The sequence below is a fragment of the Leguminivora glycinivorella genome, chromosome 11 (assembly GCF_023078275.1).
Source record: "Leguminivora glycinivorella isolate SPB_JAAS2020 chromosome 11, LegGlyc_1.1, whole genome shotgun sequence".
Lineage (NCBI taxonomy): Eukaryota > Metazoa > Arthropoda > Insecta > Lepidoptera > Tortricidae > Leguminivora > Leguminivora glycinivorella.
Genome location: NC_062981.1, coordinates 16,582,473 through 16,599,677, shown reverse-complemented (window position 1 = coordinate 16,599,677; position 17,205 = coordinate 16,582,473). Strand labels below are relative to the sequence as shown.

At 39.1% G+C, this 17,205-nt stretch overlaps 1 protein-coding gene across 1 annotated transcript in view; it reads right to left on the bottom strand.

Moving 5' to 3' along the window:
* The window catches only part of LOC125231386 (zinc finger CCCH domain-containing protein 13), a 177,401-nt gene that overhangs the window by 83,693 nt on the left and 76,503 nt on the right, over positions 1-17,205 (bottom strand). Inside the window, exon 2 of the mRNA XM_048136830.1 lies at positions 2,637-2,933. Within this exon, the coding sequence (XP_047992787.1) occupies positions 2,637-2,792 (156 nt within the window). The 5' untranslated portion in view covers positions 2,793-2,933. The remainder of the gene's footprint in view (positions 1-2,636; positions 2,934-17,205) is intronic.

Genomic DNA, 17,205 nt, shown 5'->3' with positions numbered 1-17,205 from the left:
GGCTATGTTGATCTATGTAAGGTGTCCCCAATATTTATTCATTTATTTATAGACAAAGGAATAGGGAAAGAAAGGACAGTTTTTATTTGATGGTTGATGGTACCTACAATTCAAAAGTGCCTAAGTAGGTACTGCACAATATTGTAGGCCCAAATAGAGTAGTACTTAGATATGGACCGAGACAGATTAAAATCGCTGTCAATATAGAAATTGTCAACAATGTAAACAAACCATCATATAAAATATCAATATTATAGCACAATTTCATTATTTTGAAGGTTGAGGATCATAATGTGATATGAATTGATTAAATTACACATGGATTCAGTACTTATCTGATGAGTTAGAATGGAAATGAAAGACATTTTGACTACAAGGTTTGTTTACATTGTTCACAAGTTCTATGACGGCGACTTTACATTGTATGTATTGGCATAGTATTTATGTGGCATTTATTTACAATCATAAAGTAGGTACAGCAATATCTCCGTTTATGCCATTTTTGCATAATGCATTTACATTGGGGACATTCAAGTTTCAGCAGGAATTGAATGCAATGATATCATGTCGTCTTAGACTTCATAGAGAAATGTGAGGTAAGGTAAGGAAAGCTTTTGGCAGAATATTTATGGATAGTCTTACAGCTTACAGCGAGAAAGTACTTAAAAAAACATACCTACTCCTAGATATCACTATATATATGTATGTAAAACTAATTTATTTTTATATGTATCTAAACACTCTAGGCTAGACCGTTTAGCCTCCCATCTGACCTTGCCTATTTCCATTACTCGCAGAATGTGCCAGCAAGATTGATGACCATGTACCGGCTGCAAATGTGTTCGTCATATTCACATATGTTGCTCGAAATATGGTGTTTGGGGTTTCTATGAGTATATATATATACTTATTATTTAATTTTATTTAATTTTTTTTACCAAACAAAAACAAAATTTTTATACTTAGAGTAAAATTTAATTAAAACAAAGAATTTTATCGTATTACTGTATGGGTATTTAGAGTACCTGGGTAATGTTCGAACCTCCTACTTCAAAAGTAAAGTTTTGCTGGCAAAAGCAAAGTCCTTCTGCCAGCGGGAGCTAGGAGCTTACAGAGCGTAGGTACCTCAATACATGTGGTAACTCATATGTGGCGAAAAATCTCTAAGAAAAGGAAACCCACCTAGTAGGGGTTAATGAATACATCACTTTACCTCGGAGTCTTTTATTGGATTCCCATTTATAAATGTGTACGTCAATCTTGCAACAATTCGCAGAAATTTAATAAACGTAATTTTACCTCTTGGAACTCATCCACCATGAAACTTATTATTGGGTGCAATAAATATCCAGCACTGTTCCTATCCCACTAATCTGTTGGATGACAGATGAACGGTCCCGGTTACCACAGGATAGTGCACCCATTATTGTAATTGGTAACCCGAGTGCATCCGCTCCGTTCCATGCAATTACGGTAAATGCTGCGAATTGGGTTCAGAAGCGCATACTGTAAGCAAGCATTTATGAAATAAACCTATAGAAACTGATTGTATCGCGTATAGTACATTTATAACGCATTCCGACGTTTTGAACGTTTTACAGCGTTTGTGGTCAACAATTTACCTGGAGAATTCTTCTTCCTTGCGTTATCCCGGCGGTATTAAGCTACGGCGCACGGGAGCCTGGGGTCTGCGTCTGGGGGTTCGGCGTAGACACTAGTTCTTCGAAAGCGACTGCCATCAGACCTTCGACTCAGAATAGCCTGGCCAGAACGCCTGGCGAAGAATGACGAGTAGAGCCGACCCCAAATGATATGGGAAAAGTCTGGGCAAATAAAAAGAAAGAAGGAGATCAGACCTTCGAAGTCGCAGGAAAAACTAGACTAATGTCCAGCTTCCGCGCGGTGTAAAAATAAAAAAGTTGCAGGTAACCAAGACTTTAAATTTTTCAAGAAATTCCAAAGTAGGTAGTAGGGATTACATAAAAGTCGAAGAAACAACAGCACTCGTGGTTGAACAATCGGGCTACGAGCACTCGAGCTCATGAATGGCAGCCATCCGCCGATAAGATCGCTCGAGCGAGATAAAGCTCTTCCGGACTGAAAAGTCGAACTGTAGTTTGGAATTTGAATAGTCTTTTGATTTCTTCACTTTTAGAATTGAGACGGTATATTTTTCGGTATATAGTTTTTAGATGGTGGAGTAGTGTTCAAATTCTTGAGAGCGGTAATTAGATGTATGGTCGAGCGCACTTAGCAAGTACCTAGTAGGTATCGTACTTGTGTCTTGGCTATCTGGGTTTAAATAGTGGGAAACTTAGTTCAACGAGTCTAATAATCAAATTGCTTTTGCTTGCTCATTGCTCAATCAGTGGCAAGACACCTGCTCGTTTCCCTCAATAAGGTTGTATTAAGTAAACTGCAGATTGAAAAACGTCCTACATAAAGAATTCTAAAACTACTTACTTAGATTCCTCGTCCTGCCATAAAAATATGACTCCCCAAATACTCGAGGTACCTAATGCATATTTCACAATGCAAACAGAGCGACGGTTAACCTGGTTGGTTGGTATGGTAGAATAATACGTACGATTCTTGATCTCTGAAAGAGGTTTCAACACGAAGAAGAGATTACTCACGATTTTGGTGTTAAGGTGCATAAGCTCGCGCTCGGTGACGCGGCGCCGCGCGGTCTCCATCTGCTGCTGACGGTACTGGTTGTACTTGTACAGCAAATACATTCCGGGCAGGGCCAGCACCACAAACGGTCGCATCAGACTCGACCGCGCGGCCATTTTGCCACCATCTTACACACGCGCTTCACACTGTTCACACATTTTACACAACACAGTTTACACTTATGGAAGATTTTTACTTAGTCTACGACTACGGGGTTTCTATTATTGCTTAGACCAGTATTTACACAGCGGCGCGACCTGAAACAAAAATTAATTATTATTGTAATGTAAACAGGAGGCCTTAAATGTAATTACAATGGATAATTAAATTGAGTTGTATCGAATATCAGAAGCGAAGATGATTGTTAATTTTGTATGTGTAATTTTCTTGCTTTAATTACCTTTACAATCTATTTGGAAATTGTTAGGAAAAGTATGGTGTTATTCCATATTAAGGCTTTCTACATTATATTATAATACAGAATAATATCTTAAAAATAATCTATCGGTAGCCCACATAACCTTCAACTCGAAGCCTTCAACGACGCTCGTTCGATTATCGTGGAAAATTAGCTTCTAACAAACTTGCCAATATGAGTACGGCAATTTGGACCGAAATACATCTAATGAGCAGGCAATGAGTTGATGGATCGGCCGGGAAGTAATTGGTTGCGCGACGATAGGGGAGAGACGGGTAATCACGACCGGAGGGTAAATATAAACAATCGATTTAACAAACTTGCTTATACTGACGTTAGTAACCTATTATTAATCTGTGGTAATACTACGAAATAAAGAAAATATAAAGCTGGCAATGGAAAGTAATTTGCTCCGCAACTGACGATATGGGAAACATATGAAATCACGACCAGCAGGTAAAATATGATGAGATAATTGAATTGAAATACCTATACTGAGTTCAGTTAATTAGTGATAAAGCTTGATCCTTCTCTGGAAGACATTACAAATAATGAACTAAAAATAAATACAGCCTGGATAACTTGTCGAAATCGTGCTAGTTTCCCTTGGCTTTCAGTTTCTAATTAACTTAAAGTAAGCGTTTAGTAGACATGATGTTGTCACTGCATTCTAGTTCCATTACCAAAAAACTACACTCAGATCCGCTACTAGGTACTTGTAGCTTGTTTCGTTAAAAGCCATCTCTAAGTTTTGTTACAAACTTACGTACCGAATTTCATTTATGATACCCAAATTTGCTGTTGCAAGTTAGTTTCACCCCACTAACTAGATCACAGTAAGGTGGTCGTAATTGCCCCACTCTCCCCTAATGTGGAGCAAGTTTTCGCTTCCTTTGTCGCTGAGCCGCGGGTGATTGGATTTGCTCGAACGCAATTCTTCTGGAAATGTAATGTTGAGGTCTGTCAATGTTATTTGATGCGGTGTTATATTTTATTTGTGGCGTTCTATGTATGCCTAAAAGTTTTGCTTCATCTGCAATAAAGAAGAATTGGAGTGAGAATTTCAAATAGTAACGTCTTTGTTGCATTGGAAGTAAGGACCTCTTTATGTGGGAAAAGCCATTTTCGTATTTATTTGACCTTTAGATTTTTCGATAATAACTGCACGTGTACATTCTTCTTCTCAATTCTGTTCAATCATACTCCTCATCCGCATACCTTCAAGCCTTTTGGTTGTCCATTTACAAGAACGAATCTACAGGGGAAACAAGCTAAAGACACAGATTCATTCTTTCATTCGTATGATCTGAAAGGCTCTAATTAAGTTTCAATCGCTACGTCAAGTTTACATTTCAATAGTTTCATCGTAAAAACAGAATCTTCTATTGGTTTATCATCAATGTCCACGCAAAATGTAACCACAAGTGCCGGGTCAAGTTTCCTAACTTGCATAGCAAAGAGTCAAAGACCTATATTTAGCCTCTCAAGTCGGTGCCGGAGCGCGCTGGTACCCGGGCGATACCATCGACATGACATGTTGTCGACCGCCTATTGCCGTTCATTGGCAATTCGGACTAACAGGCCATTTCCATCGTACACCGATATGAAATATTATACGAAAACAGTTACGATTGGCATGTGCCATACATATAGATGTATAATTAATTATTAGTACTCCTTCGTGTAATTTAGATGGGTGACATGTACCTATGCATGGAACATTTAGGTAAGTACGTATGTAAGTAAGTCCCAATTAGTTCCAGAATCAAAATTCCAACTTTAACTAAATTCTGGTTGAATTAATCGAAAATCTCCTACATGCGCTAGATGTAAACACATACATCGCAACCTTTTTCAGAGGTCAAATAAAAACAAACTTCTAAAGAACTATCAAATAGGAGTTCGCAACTAAACTTTTACTCTTCTCTCGATTAACGAAATTCCATCTCTTTTGCTCCATGATTCCAAACATGAAGTGTGATAAAGACAAGGTGATTGTCCCGATTTTTTGTAGTTACGCGTCGATCGAAACGTTGGATAACAGGCTTAGGCTTAACGCTATTTCGGCAATTTCGTGGTTTTCGTCGAGGCTACTAGAGGCTCGTTGGCCTTAACTTAATAGTTAGAGGCGGTTTGCTTTTTAGCCAAAAGTAACTTCCATATAATTATTTACTGAAACCATTGCACAAAATATTAAATCTCAATACAACATCGTCATTGCGGTGCCATAAAATCAATCAATACCCAATCATAAGAGTAATTCAGTGATACAAATCCCAATACCTTACTCACCGACAATCGAAATTGAAAACGCGGAAAATTAAAAGCAACGGGCGATTGGAATGTAACAATTTATGTTTATTACCATCCTGTTTTCCTTTGGGAGAGCTCCCTCTGTATATGTTGAATCTTCATGATGGATATGTCGTTGGTTTTTCTATGGTTGAATTGTGATTTCCTCCTTGTGATCTTCTCAACCTTGCTTGGAGGGATTAGAAAATCATGTATTAGAGCGAGCTGAGTCAAAAGAAAAGTCATTACCAACGGTATATCGAGGGTTTACTTGTGAAACCCGATAAATCGAGATAATTTGTCCTTGAAATAACAACGTCGTGGAAATTACACATAGTTCGAATTTCAAAAACGGTTCGTTCCACTTATCGGGTTTCACCAGTAAACCCTCGATATGTTCAATTAGAAATCGTTTTAGAATTGTTTTCATTCTCTCTCTTTGCTACTTCACGCATTGTTTTACATATAAAGATTCATTTTATGAGAGGTAAGGAAATGTATCTACTTAACTAATTAAATTATGCTTAAGCATACATTTTAGCATGGTCTACTGATAACTTAATATAGAATGACAATAAGTAAAAAAACCGCCGTTTTCAGATTTGAGGAGTTCCTTCGATTTCTCCAGGACTCCATCACCAAAACTGGGATCTGATAAAAATGGGACCAATCTGTATGTATATACATTAAATCAAAATTTTTTTTTTCAAAATCGGTCTAGTAACGACGGAGATATTGTGGAACAAACATAAAAAAATAATTAAAAAAAAAATACAGACGAATTGAGAACCACATTCCTTGAGATTAGGGGCGGCGGTTAAAAAGAGACAGACAGGCTAGAGTATTGAGCACAGAACTTTATTTAGATAGAAGAAACAAGTTCATCTATTTGTATAGGGACCGAGCGTGTACTAAATTTTGTACTGAAGTTGTTTCTTGCCTGTAATTTTAAATATGTCTCAGGCTCTTGATTGTTCATAATTTTTGTGTTGTTGCAATTGAATATCACGTAACGAGGCATTTTTTATGTTTTGATTGACTTCAACTTACAATAATTGACGCCCGAAAGCTGCAAGCTGCGATTAAAGACGGACAACTCAGTGGATTTCACTGAGTTCATTTGACACGCTAAGTAGATACGTTTGCTTGATCTATGGTATATATGACATCTGTGGTATTGAGTTATTGTTTTATTTGTGCAATAAAAGCTTAAATAAGCTTCTAACTACTCTCGCGCCCGGCACGGCATTGAAAATTTCCTAGACAGTAAGTGATGTTATAACAGGAATGTTACTACCTGCTCCAGACTGGCAGTTTATATTTAATTAAAGTCTAGGTAGTGCAATATATGGCAGTCTCCCGGGATTCTGATACAGGTGATTGCATGCGGTTCTCTGTAGCTATATTCGTATGAGCTGTCTTGTGTGAGCTGTGTGAAGAGGTTTAATTAAAACTGTAAACTATACGTTAATGGTTCAGGTTGCTGCCAACAGTGCCAACTATTTTCACTATCAACGAGTATCCCTAAGTTATATGTTAACTCTATTATTGCCTTTGTATTCTGTGAGCAGTATGAAGAGCTTTAATTAAAATTGTATTAAACCAAATGTTTTACATTGTAATGTACTGGTATAATCATGATGAGAACTATTTTCAATATCAACCGTCGAATCAAAGGTGTCAGTTTAAAAAAGCTAATTAATGATTAAACGAACTTACCTGAAGTGAAGTTCTATCATAATTATACGAAGCGCCTCGTCCGAAGAGATTAGTAACTGGAGATATATATATACATGTAGTTACGCCGGTAGGTGCTACCACTCTGCACTTAGTTTGGAGTTATTTTTAAATTTTTATTTTTTAAAAGTGGGTATGCCGAGATCTTACCTCCCGGCCGCCATCGCTCTGTCGGTTCATAAGTTGAGAGATTATTTATTTTTATATTTTAGTATTAGTCCATTGATTGATGTGTTTTGTCTGGGACAGTAAGGGGATGAGCGAAGCGATGGGTGGGAGGGTGATAGGTTACTAATCTCTTCGGACGAGGCGCTTCGTATAATTATGATAGAACTTCACTTCAGGTAAGTTCGTTTAATCATTAATTATACTTCGCGCCTCGTCCTCGAGATTAGTAACTGGAGATATATATATACATGTAGACTTTGAGAGTAACATTTCCTTCAAGATCATCAATCAATGCCCATATTATTATATGTTAGAGAGTGAATCTCTATTGTAAGTAAGCCCTGATAAAATATCATTGTATTTATGCCATACCCAAAAGTAAAAACTATAGATTTGTAGACACTTGTGGCATACTATAAGCTATGCAGGTAATCTTGGCAGGATATTAATCTTAAACACTTCAAATAGCATACTTTAATATTTATTACATAAATTTGAGATAAATCACACACAGTGTAAACTGCAGACACAATTAGTCATTATATTAATTGGTACAATTTATGCATTGAAATAAATGTCCACTTAAGGTATATTAAGGTATATTGTAAGAGTAATTACAAGTTTGTTTGTTTATTTAAACATATTTTCCATCCTCTATGAATTACATTTTTTGTAAATACATAATTAAATCTATATAATATATGATAAATGCTAAACAACATTATTATTTCAAGAGGCTTAGCAGATTTATATTAATCAACTGAGGATGAGCTTGATATAATTTTAATTATTTATTTGTTCAAGACCGATAACGCCAGAGAAAAACAGTCCTCGTTGCTTAAAATTGGCCTTTGATAAAATTTTTGCAAAAGTATTGGACTGTCCGCTCCACCCCGCGGTGTTGCGGATGGCGTCGACGCTGACGCCGCGCGCGCGTGCGACGCGGCGGCGTGCCGCGTGCTGTGCGCGCTGAACGCCGCCGTGTCCACCCCGCACAAGCCAAGCGTGCGCTTGATCCACCTGCTAAGCGTCTGCGAGCCTACTGGTTTATGTGGCTTTTTAGTCGCGATGAACAGGCTGTCAGATACTCGTAAGGTCTTTGTTGTATTTAAATAGCAAGAAAGCGCTGACGCTGGACATATAGAGGGGTTTTCTCGGAAAAAGGGCAGATATATAATGGGCTGTTTGCAGCCAAGTCTTGACGTCTTTAAGATGTCTGGAATTTTAATACATATACAATCAGGGGTTGTTTCTATATTATTTATATTAATTTTTGATATTGTTTGGACTCTATGAGCCGTAGTGAGAGCCAACAATGTAACCGTTTTGTTGGTAAGCTCTTCGAAATTTAATGTATCGTTAGGAAACCAATCACCCAGTTTATTTAGTACAAGATTCGTATTCCATGTTGTATTGTATTTAGGTGTTGGGGGTCGAAGACGAAAAACGCCTTTAAAGAATCTGTGAAGCCTGTCATCCTTTGATATTGTGGGACCTAAGACTAAAGATAAGGCCGATCTATAGGAGTTTAATGTACCAAATTGGCTACCTTCATGAAACATATCAGTCAAAAAATATATTATTGTCGGAACAGATGCGTCATACAAGTCGACCGAGTTACTTTTACAAAAAATCCACCATTTTTTAAGGCAAACATCATATTGTTTAATCGTGTTTGGTGATAGAGATGCTAACATTATATCTAATGAGGACGGCGGTAAGCTTCTTTTGGACAGCGCGACCCGCACAATATCCCTGCAACCAGGGTAATCGAGTTGTGTATTCGTTGGGAAAGGAATGAGAAATTAAGGCCTTGCTAACTAGGCTGAAAGGTAATGACATTGCTAACTAGGAGACTTTGAAAAACAGGGTACCATGGTTGTGTTGGCCACAAAGGTACAATCATGATGCCTGTAGCTTTATCTGAAATAATCTTTCGAAGGGCTTTAAGTACAACCGAAAAAGGTGGAAAAGCGTAAAAGAACATGCTTGTCCAGGTTACAGTAAAGGAGTCTACCGCGTATGCATCAGGATCTTTGTGCCAGGAAATGTACATTGCGCATTTTTTATTTATACGGCTTGCGAACAAATCTATGGACGGTAAACCAAATTGGCACACGATCTCCTTAAAAGCCCAATCGGCTAATTCCCATTCAATATCGGGATGTGATCTTCTTGATTCGTAATCAGCTATAGTATTATCGCGGGATCTTATATACGATGCAAATACGAACAGTTTTCTTTGTTCGCACCATTGCCAGAACTCTCTCGTAATCTGAGTAAGATGGGGGTATTGTATACCACCCATTCGATTTATGTACGCTATCGCAGTCGTGTTATCTAGCCGTAAGATTATCTGGCAATTGTACAAGTTACATGCGTAAATCCTTAAAGCAATAAACGCGGCAAGCAGCTCTAAGTAGTTAATATGGTTTTCCCGCTCAGTATTAGCCCATTGGCCACTTGCCGTATCACCCCCACAGGCTGCCCCCCACCCCGTAGTTGAGGCGTCAGAAAATATTTGAATTCGATAATCATCAGTGCGAATGCAACTATGTGAATTAGGTAGGATGGACTCGGGTATATCCATTGTACGATTATAATTTATCTTGGCCCTGTAAGTTAAGGAACTTGCAGCGTTCTAGTTCCTTCGTATAGAGCCATCCGTATTCGATCGCCGGGCACGCTGAGACTAGTAGGCCAGTAAGTTTTGCTATAGTTGTCTAATCTTGCAACGCTTAATTTTTAAAAACAGTTCTAACTCGGTCTTTATGCGTGCTCGTTTTTCAGAAGGTAAGTTAAGTTGTAAACGACGCGAATCGATTATCATTCCCAAGAATTTACACGACGTCATAGGAGTGAGCATACTTTTCTCTTGATTGACAATAAAGCCTAATGATATCAATATTTGTTTCAGTTAATTCAATGTTCTCTAGACATTTTTCGTAAGTTTGACCAAAAAGTAACCAATCATCTTCTAGATACAGGGTAGAGAGGAAGCCTGCGGAGCGTAATAGTTTTACAATGGGTTTTGTGATTTTGGTGAATATGTACGGCGCAACATTGAGGCAACAATTCGTACATTTTATCCTCATAGATAAAACGTAGGTATTTTCTTGATTCTTCATGAATTTTGATTAAAAAATAAGCATCGTTTAAATCCAGTGTAGCCATATAACAATCTGGACTATCGAGTTAGAAGTTTAACGGCTGTTCGCAAATCTTCGAGTTTAAAATGGTCTGTGTTGATAAATTCATTTAATTTTTTAAGATTAAGTATAAAAACGCATTTTATCGTTCGGCTTCGGCACAAGAAAAATACTGGACACAAATTGGCCCTCGCAAGGACTACACTCTGATACAGCACCTATTTGTAAAAAATTATCAATGGCATCTGCAAAATGTGATTTTTCTACTTCAGAATATTCTGGCACTGAAGGAAAAAAAAGTTGAACAACACTACTTTTAAAATTGATTTTATAGCCAGCTATCCATGAAAGTATGGTGCGATCATTAGTAATTAACGCCCAATGTTTCTCAAATAGTGATAAACGGCCAGCGTACTTAACTGTATCTAGTAGTAGTGGCGCGGCGGCGGCGGCGGGGGCTGGTGCGCGTACGACGGCCTGTAGTAGCGCGCGGGCGGCGCCGGGGGCGGCGGGGGCGGCGCGCGGGGAGCAGGCGCGCGGCCGCGAGGCGGCGGCGGCGGCGGGCCCGGCGGCGGCGGCGGCCTGCGCGGCGCTGGGCCTCGGCGGTTTAAACTGTTTAAAGGCCGCGACACACTGGATCTTACCCGCCTGTATTGCGCTACGGGTTGTTTTGGAACGGGAGCTTTCATCTCTCCGCCGGATTTAATCGTGGCTTTCGCTGATTTAAGCGTCTCGGTCAAGTTCTCTCCGAATAGGCATGAATCTATCTTGGTATTCGCCAGATGGTCCTTGAGATCTTTTTTCAATGAGAAAAGTATGAAGTTGCGTCTAGTTATGCTATCTGAGTATTGTAAGTCGCACAAAATACGACCGAGGTCTATAAGTTTTTGTAACAGGTCGTTATTTTTCTCCTTTGAATTTAATTGTGATGTAATTATCTCGCTAAGGCAAGATATTGCGCAAGCCATTTCTTTTTGCTTGGACTCGATGCCCTTATCACGTTTAGCAAAGTTCTCTGAAATGGCGGCCTTGATCTCAGGGTTTAGCTTGGGCGCGCCTATTTTCGCGCAATTAGCGGGGATAAGGTATTTACTAAGGAGTTCTTCACGGATATCTTTAGGTATACCTTCTATGGCTACATATGTAAAACGGGTAGCTATTTCTGCACGCACTTCTTTGCCATATGTTGAGGCCGACGAGGGGTCATCTCCCAGGATTTGTAGTACATCCTCGTCCAAATCAATTGTGTCCTCGACTTTATTATCGTCGGTACGGTCAGCAGCGGACGCGCTAGTGCCTGGTGTGGCGGTGGCGCTCGCGGCGGCGCTCGCGCCGGCCGGGGCCGGGGCCGCGGCGCCGGAGCTCGTGCCGGGCGCAGGATTATCGCTTGTATTTGAAACGGCCACCGTGTCGGCCCGTGTAGCGCCTTGCTGAGCCTTATTAGGCTTTATCAAATTTTCAGCAGAAATCTGGTATTCCTCTATAGGAAAATTATCAGCCTCGATAGGGTCTCTCTGGTAATCAGCGCCAATGGCATGGTCATTTTGGCTGTATGGATCGTAGTTCAGTTCATAATCCGGGTATTCCGGAAACCAATCATCTGGTTGTAAAACCGGTGATACTGAGAACAAAACGCAATACTCAAGTTTGCTATGTAATTATCCATATACCCGAATATAAATGTAAAACTATTATTATAAATTAAGAATAAAAATTACTTAATAGCAAAACATTTTTAACTTTAAATTTTATTCGTAAAATGTAACTAATGACTTGTCATATTTTAATGGTGAACTGAACCAGATAACGCACGTTATCTCTTCTAAAGTTAGGTAACAATTCCCAACGAATTGTACGCCAACCGTCATACCATGCGTCGATTTAGCCCCAACGACTAATCGGAAAGCATTGATGTATATACAAGTATAAACTTGTAACTATGTAACTTTTAATGATAATAGAAAATCGTACATTACAGTTGGGTATCCGTTCTCAGTGAACTGAACGCCAACCGATATAATATTTGTGCTTTGATTTATCCCCAATGGTTAAATCTGAGTGCACATTATAAGAATTATGTCCCTAGGTTTGAAAACCTTCGTTAAAATTTTATAAGTGAAAATTAAAAGGACTTACCGGTTTCTGGCGGTACAAATTCATCATCGGAACCACTGTGTGACGAAGCACTGTCACTATTACGTTGTAATTTACGTTTTAATTTTCGAACTTTATGCATTAGATGATCAATGTCATCCTCGTATTTCTTAATACGTTTACGTTTAGGCATTTTTATTTAATGCGAGATCCACGAAAGAAAAAACTTGGTTAATTTCTTTGAGAAGTGACTTGAGTGGTCGAGCACTAGAAAGCGTATGAACCGACAGAGCGATGGCGGCCGGGAGGTAAGATCTCGGCATACCCACTTTTAAAAAATAAAAATTTAAAAATAACTCCAAACTAAGTGCAGAGTGGTAGCACCTACCGGCGTAACTACATGTATATATATATCTCCAGTTACTAATCTCGAGGACGAGGCGCGAAGTAAATAATCGAAAATATTAATATTTTCAAAAAACGATCTTAGTAAACCCTTACTCATTTTTAAATACCTATCCAACAATATATCACACGTTGGGGTTGGAATGAAAAAAAATATCAGCCCCCACTTTACATGTAGGGGGGGTACCCTAAAAAAACATTTTTTTCCATTTTTTATTTTCGCACTTTGTTGGCGTGATTAATATACATATTGGTACCAAATTTCAGCTTTCTAGTGCAAACGGTTACTGAGATTATCCGCGGACGGACGGACGGACGGACGGACGGACGGACGGACGGACGGACGGACGGACGGACGGACGGACGGACGGACGGACGGACAGACAGACATGGCGAAACTATAAGGGTTCCTAGTTGACTACGGAACCCTAATACATCGTTGAATCTAATTCTCGCTAACGTTCAGCTTGTCCGAGCAAAGATAGCAAGAATAATCTCGAGAACCTGCAGCTAAGAACTTGCGGCCCTAGTGCGGAAAATCAACTCCTTACCTATCCCAGATAAGATACCATCGTATCTCACAAAGAAACCTCAGAATCAAGGAAGTAAAGTCCGTTTTTAAATAATGGGTACAGAATGATGCGCTGTCTCCAAGTGAACTCTTTTAATATTCTTCTTTACAAAGCTTTTATTCTTTTGTTCTTGCACTTTGTGCTCAGGGGTAGGTATTGCATGTTACAGCAGCGAGGAATATTTAAATGGAAGTTTGTTTGGAGCACCGGCAGTCCGCCAGTTTGACTTTGAAGTGAGATGGGGACGAATTTGATGATCTGTGGTAAAAGGCGATATTGAATTTCTATTGGTCTAATTTATATGCTTGTTTTCGAATTCGTACGCTTACCTACATGATATTAAAAAAAACCTGAGTGCACAATTGTATACATAATAAAATAAGTTTTTGTAGGAAAATTAATATTTATTTTTATTCAAAGTTACCGGAACCATCATACAATCTTCTACCTTTTAGAATGTGACTAAGCGTAAATTATGTATCTACTGAGAAATGAATCTGAAGAATGAAATGCTGAATCATTGAATGTTGAAATAAAAAAAAAGTTACGGCCTGTGAGATTGAATATCTTAAAATACAACTTACATGGTGATTTCATTGGTTAAAGTTGTGTGTTGCCTGAGGTCGTGATTATCCATACTAACATTATAAATGGAAAAGTGTGTCTGTTTGTTTGTCCGTCTTTCCCGGTGAAACGGAACGACGAACTGACGTGATTTTGTGGAGATAGTTGAAGGGATGGAGAGTGACATAGGCTACATTTCGTCTATTTCTAACACCCCCCACTTACCTAAAATGGGGGGTAGAAATTTATACAGAGTGGGGCCTGTAACAAAAGCAAAAAATTAAACTGTAGGCTATTCTCCTTATACTGATCAACATTTGTTCAGCGACTTTTAAAAATAACTTGTATTTTGATTTTTATTACCCTTGAAAGTTTTTTCTAAGAGGTAATGTATTGCGAATTCTGTTAAGTCTAAAGTGTGACAGACAACGTCAATGACAACAATAATGGCGTACTTACATTGAAGCTAATATTTATTTAGTATGAAAAATTAAAAATTTAAAGACTTCATAATTTTTAAAAGTCACTGAACAAATGTTGGTTAGTTTAAGGAGTATAGCCTACAGTTTAATTTTTTGCTTTTGTTACAGGCCCCACCCTGTATGGAGCATTCCGCATTTTCGAATTTAACGCGAGCGAAGCCGCGGGCAAAAGCTAGTAGTTTATGTTTTATCTAGAAATATCTTTAGGTATCTAGTTTCCGCTACGATAATGCTAGGTCTCCGAGAGGTCTCAATCACAATAGAGTGTTCATTGTAAGAGCTGAAAGCATCGAGCTAAAATGTCTTCTTTTGTTTTCAACAAAACTCGCGCAAGTCAATATGGGAGTAAAGAAAGTAACAGAGTCGAGACCATATAACAGTGATAACTTCAATGTTTTATCTAATAAAAAATATCTTTTGATGATTCCGAAATGTGTATTTAGCTGTTGTCTATTGTACTGTAAATGAATACATACAGTTTGCATAAATAGTATTCATAGTCGCACAGTCTGCAGAGTTTAATTGAACTAAATATGGAAGGTTGAAGTCTTGATACTCCTGCTTTATGCAAAATAATGCTCCTTTGTTTATAAAATTTGCATACTGAAGAATGTTCAAAAAGTGTCGTTTATTTTACCCAAGGCAAGAGCAACAGGATTTCCTACAAGTCTTGCGCCAGTGTTAATGTGTGTGATGTCAGTGATGTGCCTTATCCATTAGTTGTAAAAAAGTTTGTCATTTAGAATATGGTGCTCCCACGCTGGGCTGTTATAGGTAAATGTTATATGTATAACAGCCAGTGTGGGAGTACCATAAATAATGTTTGATGATTGGGGTTCATGACGCCGACACAGCACGTCTGGGTACGTAGCCGAATGGCACAAACGCTCACGAAACGAAACGCTCGTAGATATCTATCTCTATCGCTCTTGCGTATTGGCGCAACAGAGCCAGACTACCTTTCGCGGCGTTTCGGTTTCGTTTCGCGTCGCAGAAATGACATTCGGCTACGGCACCTGATTAGTTTGTAATTGCAGGTTGCCAGTTTAATTTGTAGCTGTTACTCTGCTCTTTCTTTACTCCCGTGAGGTGAGTTTCGCCGCCCTTATTACTGTGTCGTCTGTGTCCCGCCTCGGAAACCCCGGCCTTTGTTCTCGTGATGTTATTAGATACTGTACGTGTCTCGTGTCAATTTATTTCATGTTTGCCGTGTGAAAGGTTCTTTAGATATTGGCAATGTTACTTGTTAGATATTGTACCTGTGTATTAATATTGCCGTTATGTGTATGTACATTTCATAGTCCTGAGTTAACTTCAATAATTGTATGTAGACACGTACTGCTTTTAGTAGGTATGGCATTTCTGAGGCACCTGATGTATGTAGTCATAAATTAGGTATTATGTAGGTACATTTTTTTTGTAAACCCCATTCTCCTCAGGGAAGAATAGGCCCCACTTCCGTTTCCGATTTGAGGACGTGAAAAAAGGTTTTGATGATAATTTTTTTGGGTCGTCAGTTTCTCATAACTTATTAATTTAATATTAAAAAGTTTTATACTACCCCTTTCGGGAATACACGTGTGAGTTTATGTACGTATGTATATCGGAGGCTTTTGGCGTTGTTACTTAATATAGTTACACGGGTTTCCCACTGCACTGTCCGGTCTAGCCGAAGCGACATCGACAGTCGATGACGCTACGTGGCGATCAAAACGAATTCTGGCTCTGTCACGCCACTGCAGAAAAGCTATAGAGAGAGCTATTAGCTCAACGCTTACGAAGCTTAAGCGACTGTGACGTTGGCTAGTACCCTGTCCGGTCCGATGACGTCACAATTTCCTGCCGCAGCGCGCCACAGCGGTCAACCAAAACACCCACACGTCTGTAGCCTTTACCACACGGATATAGAGACTATTGTTGCTTGGTAGGAAAGTTGGCAGCGAAGAGCGCTAATTTATCTATGGTGTGTGATAACTCTTATTAATAGCACAGATCAAATAATACTAGTACAGATACCTAACCCCATACTAAAAATGGGCGCCGTCCTAAGTATTCTAGACCTGTGTACTAAATTTAATCCACACTCAAAGAGCTAGATGGCGCCAGTAGCCACGCGTGGCCAACAAAACTCTTATCAGTATCCTACGTCGAAATAGTCATCAAACTGCAACATCTTGCGACATCTGTTTTAGCTTTCACGCACTAAACATACAACGTCATGTGCACGTTTAGAGTCAGACATTACTAGATGGCGTTGTAGACATAGCCTACCAGTGGATTGTATGCCGCGCGGTTTGTATGTGTGCGTGCAGGTGGTGCGCAATGTACGTACGCGCTGGGTCCGCTCATCAGTGTGCGTAGTCGAATGCACACGTGCTCACGATAATATTTGTTTCGTTGTATCTATCTACCTCTAATTATAGCTCTTGCGTACTTGCGCGACAGAGCTAGACTACATTTCTGTCGGCATATGGTGTCGACAATTGCCATTCGGCTACGCCGGCTGCTGAGTAAAATATAGCACGCACCTATTATTATTGGTATTATTTTGTTAAGCCGTTTTATTATAAGTCCTGTGGCACATTGTTGTTTATATAACCTCGTAAGGACGTCTTGTTAAACCAAATGTTAAAACTCCAGTTTTAAGT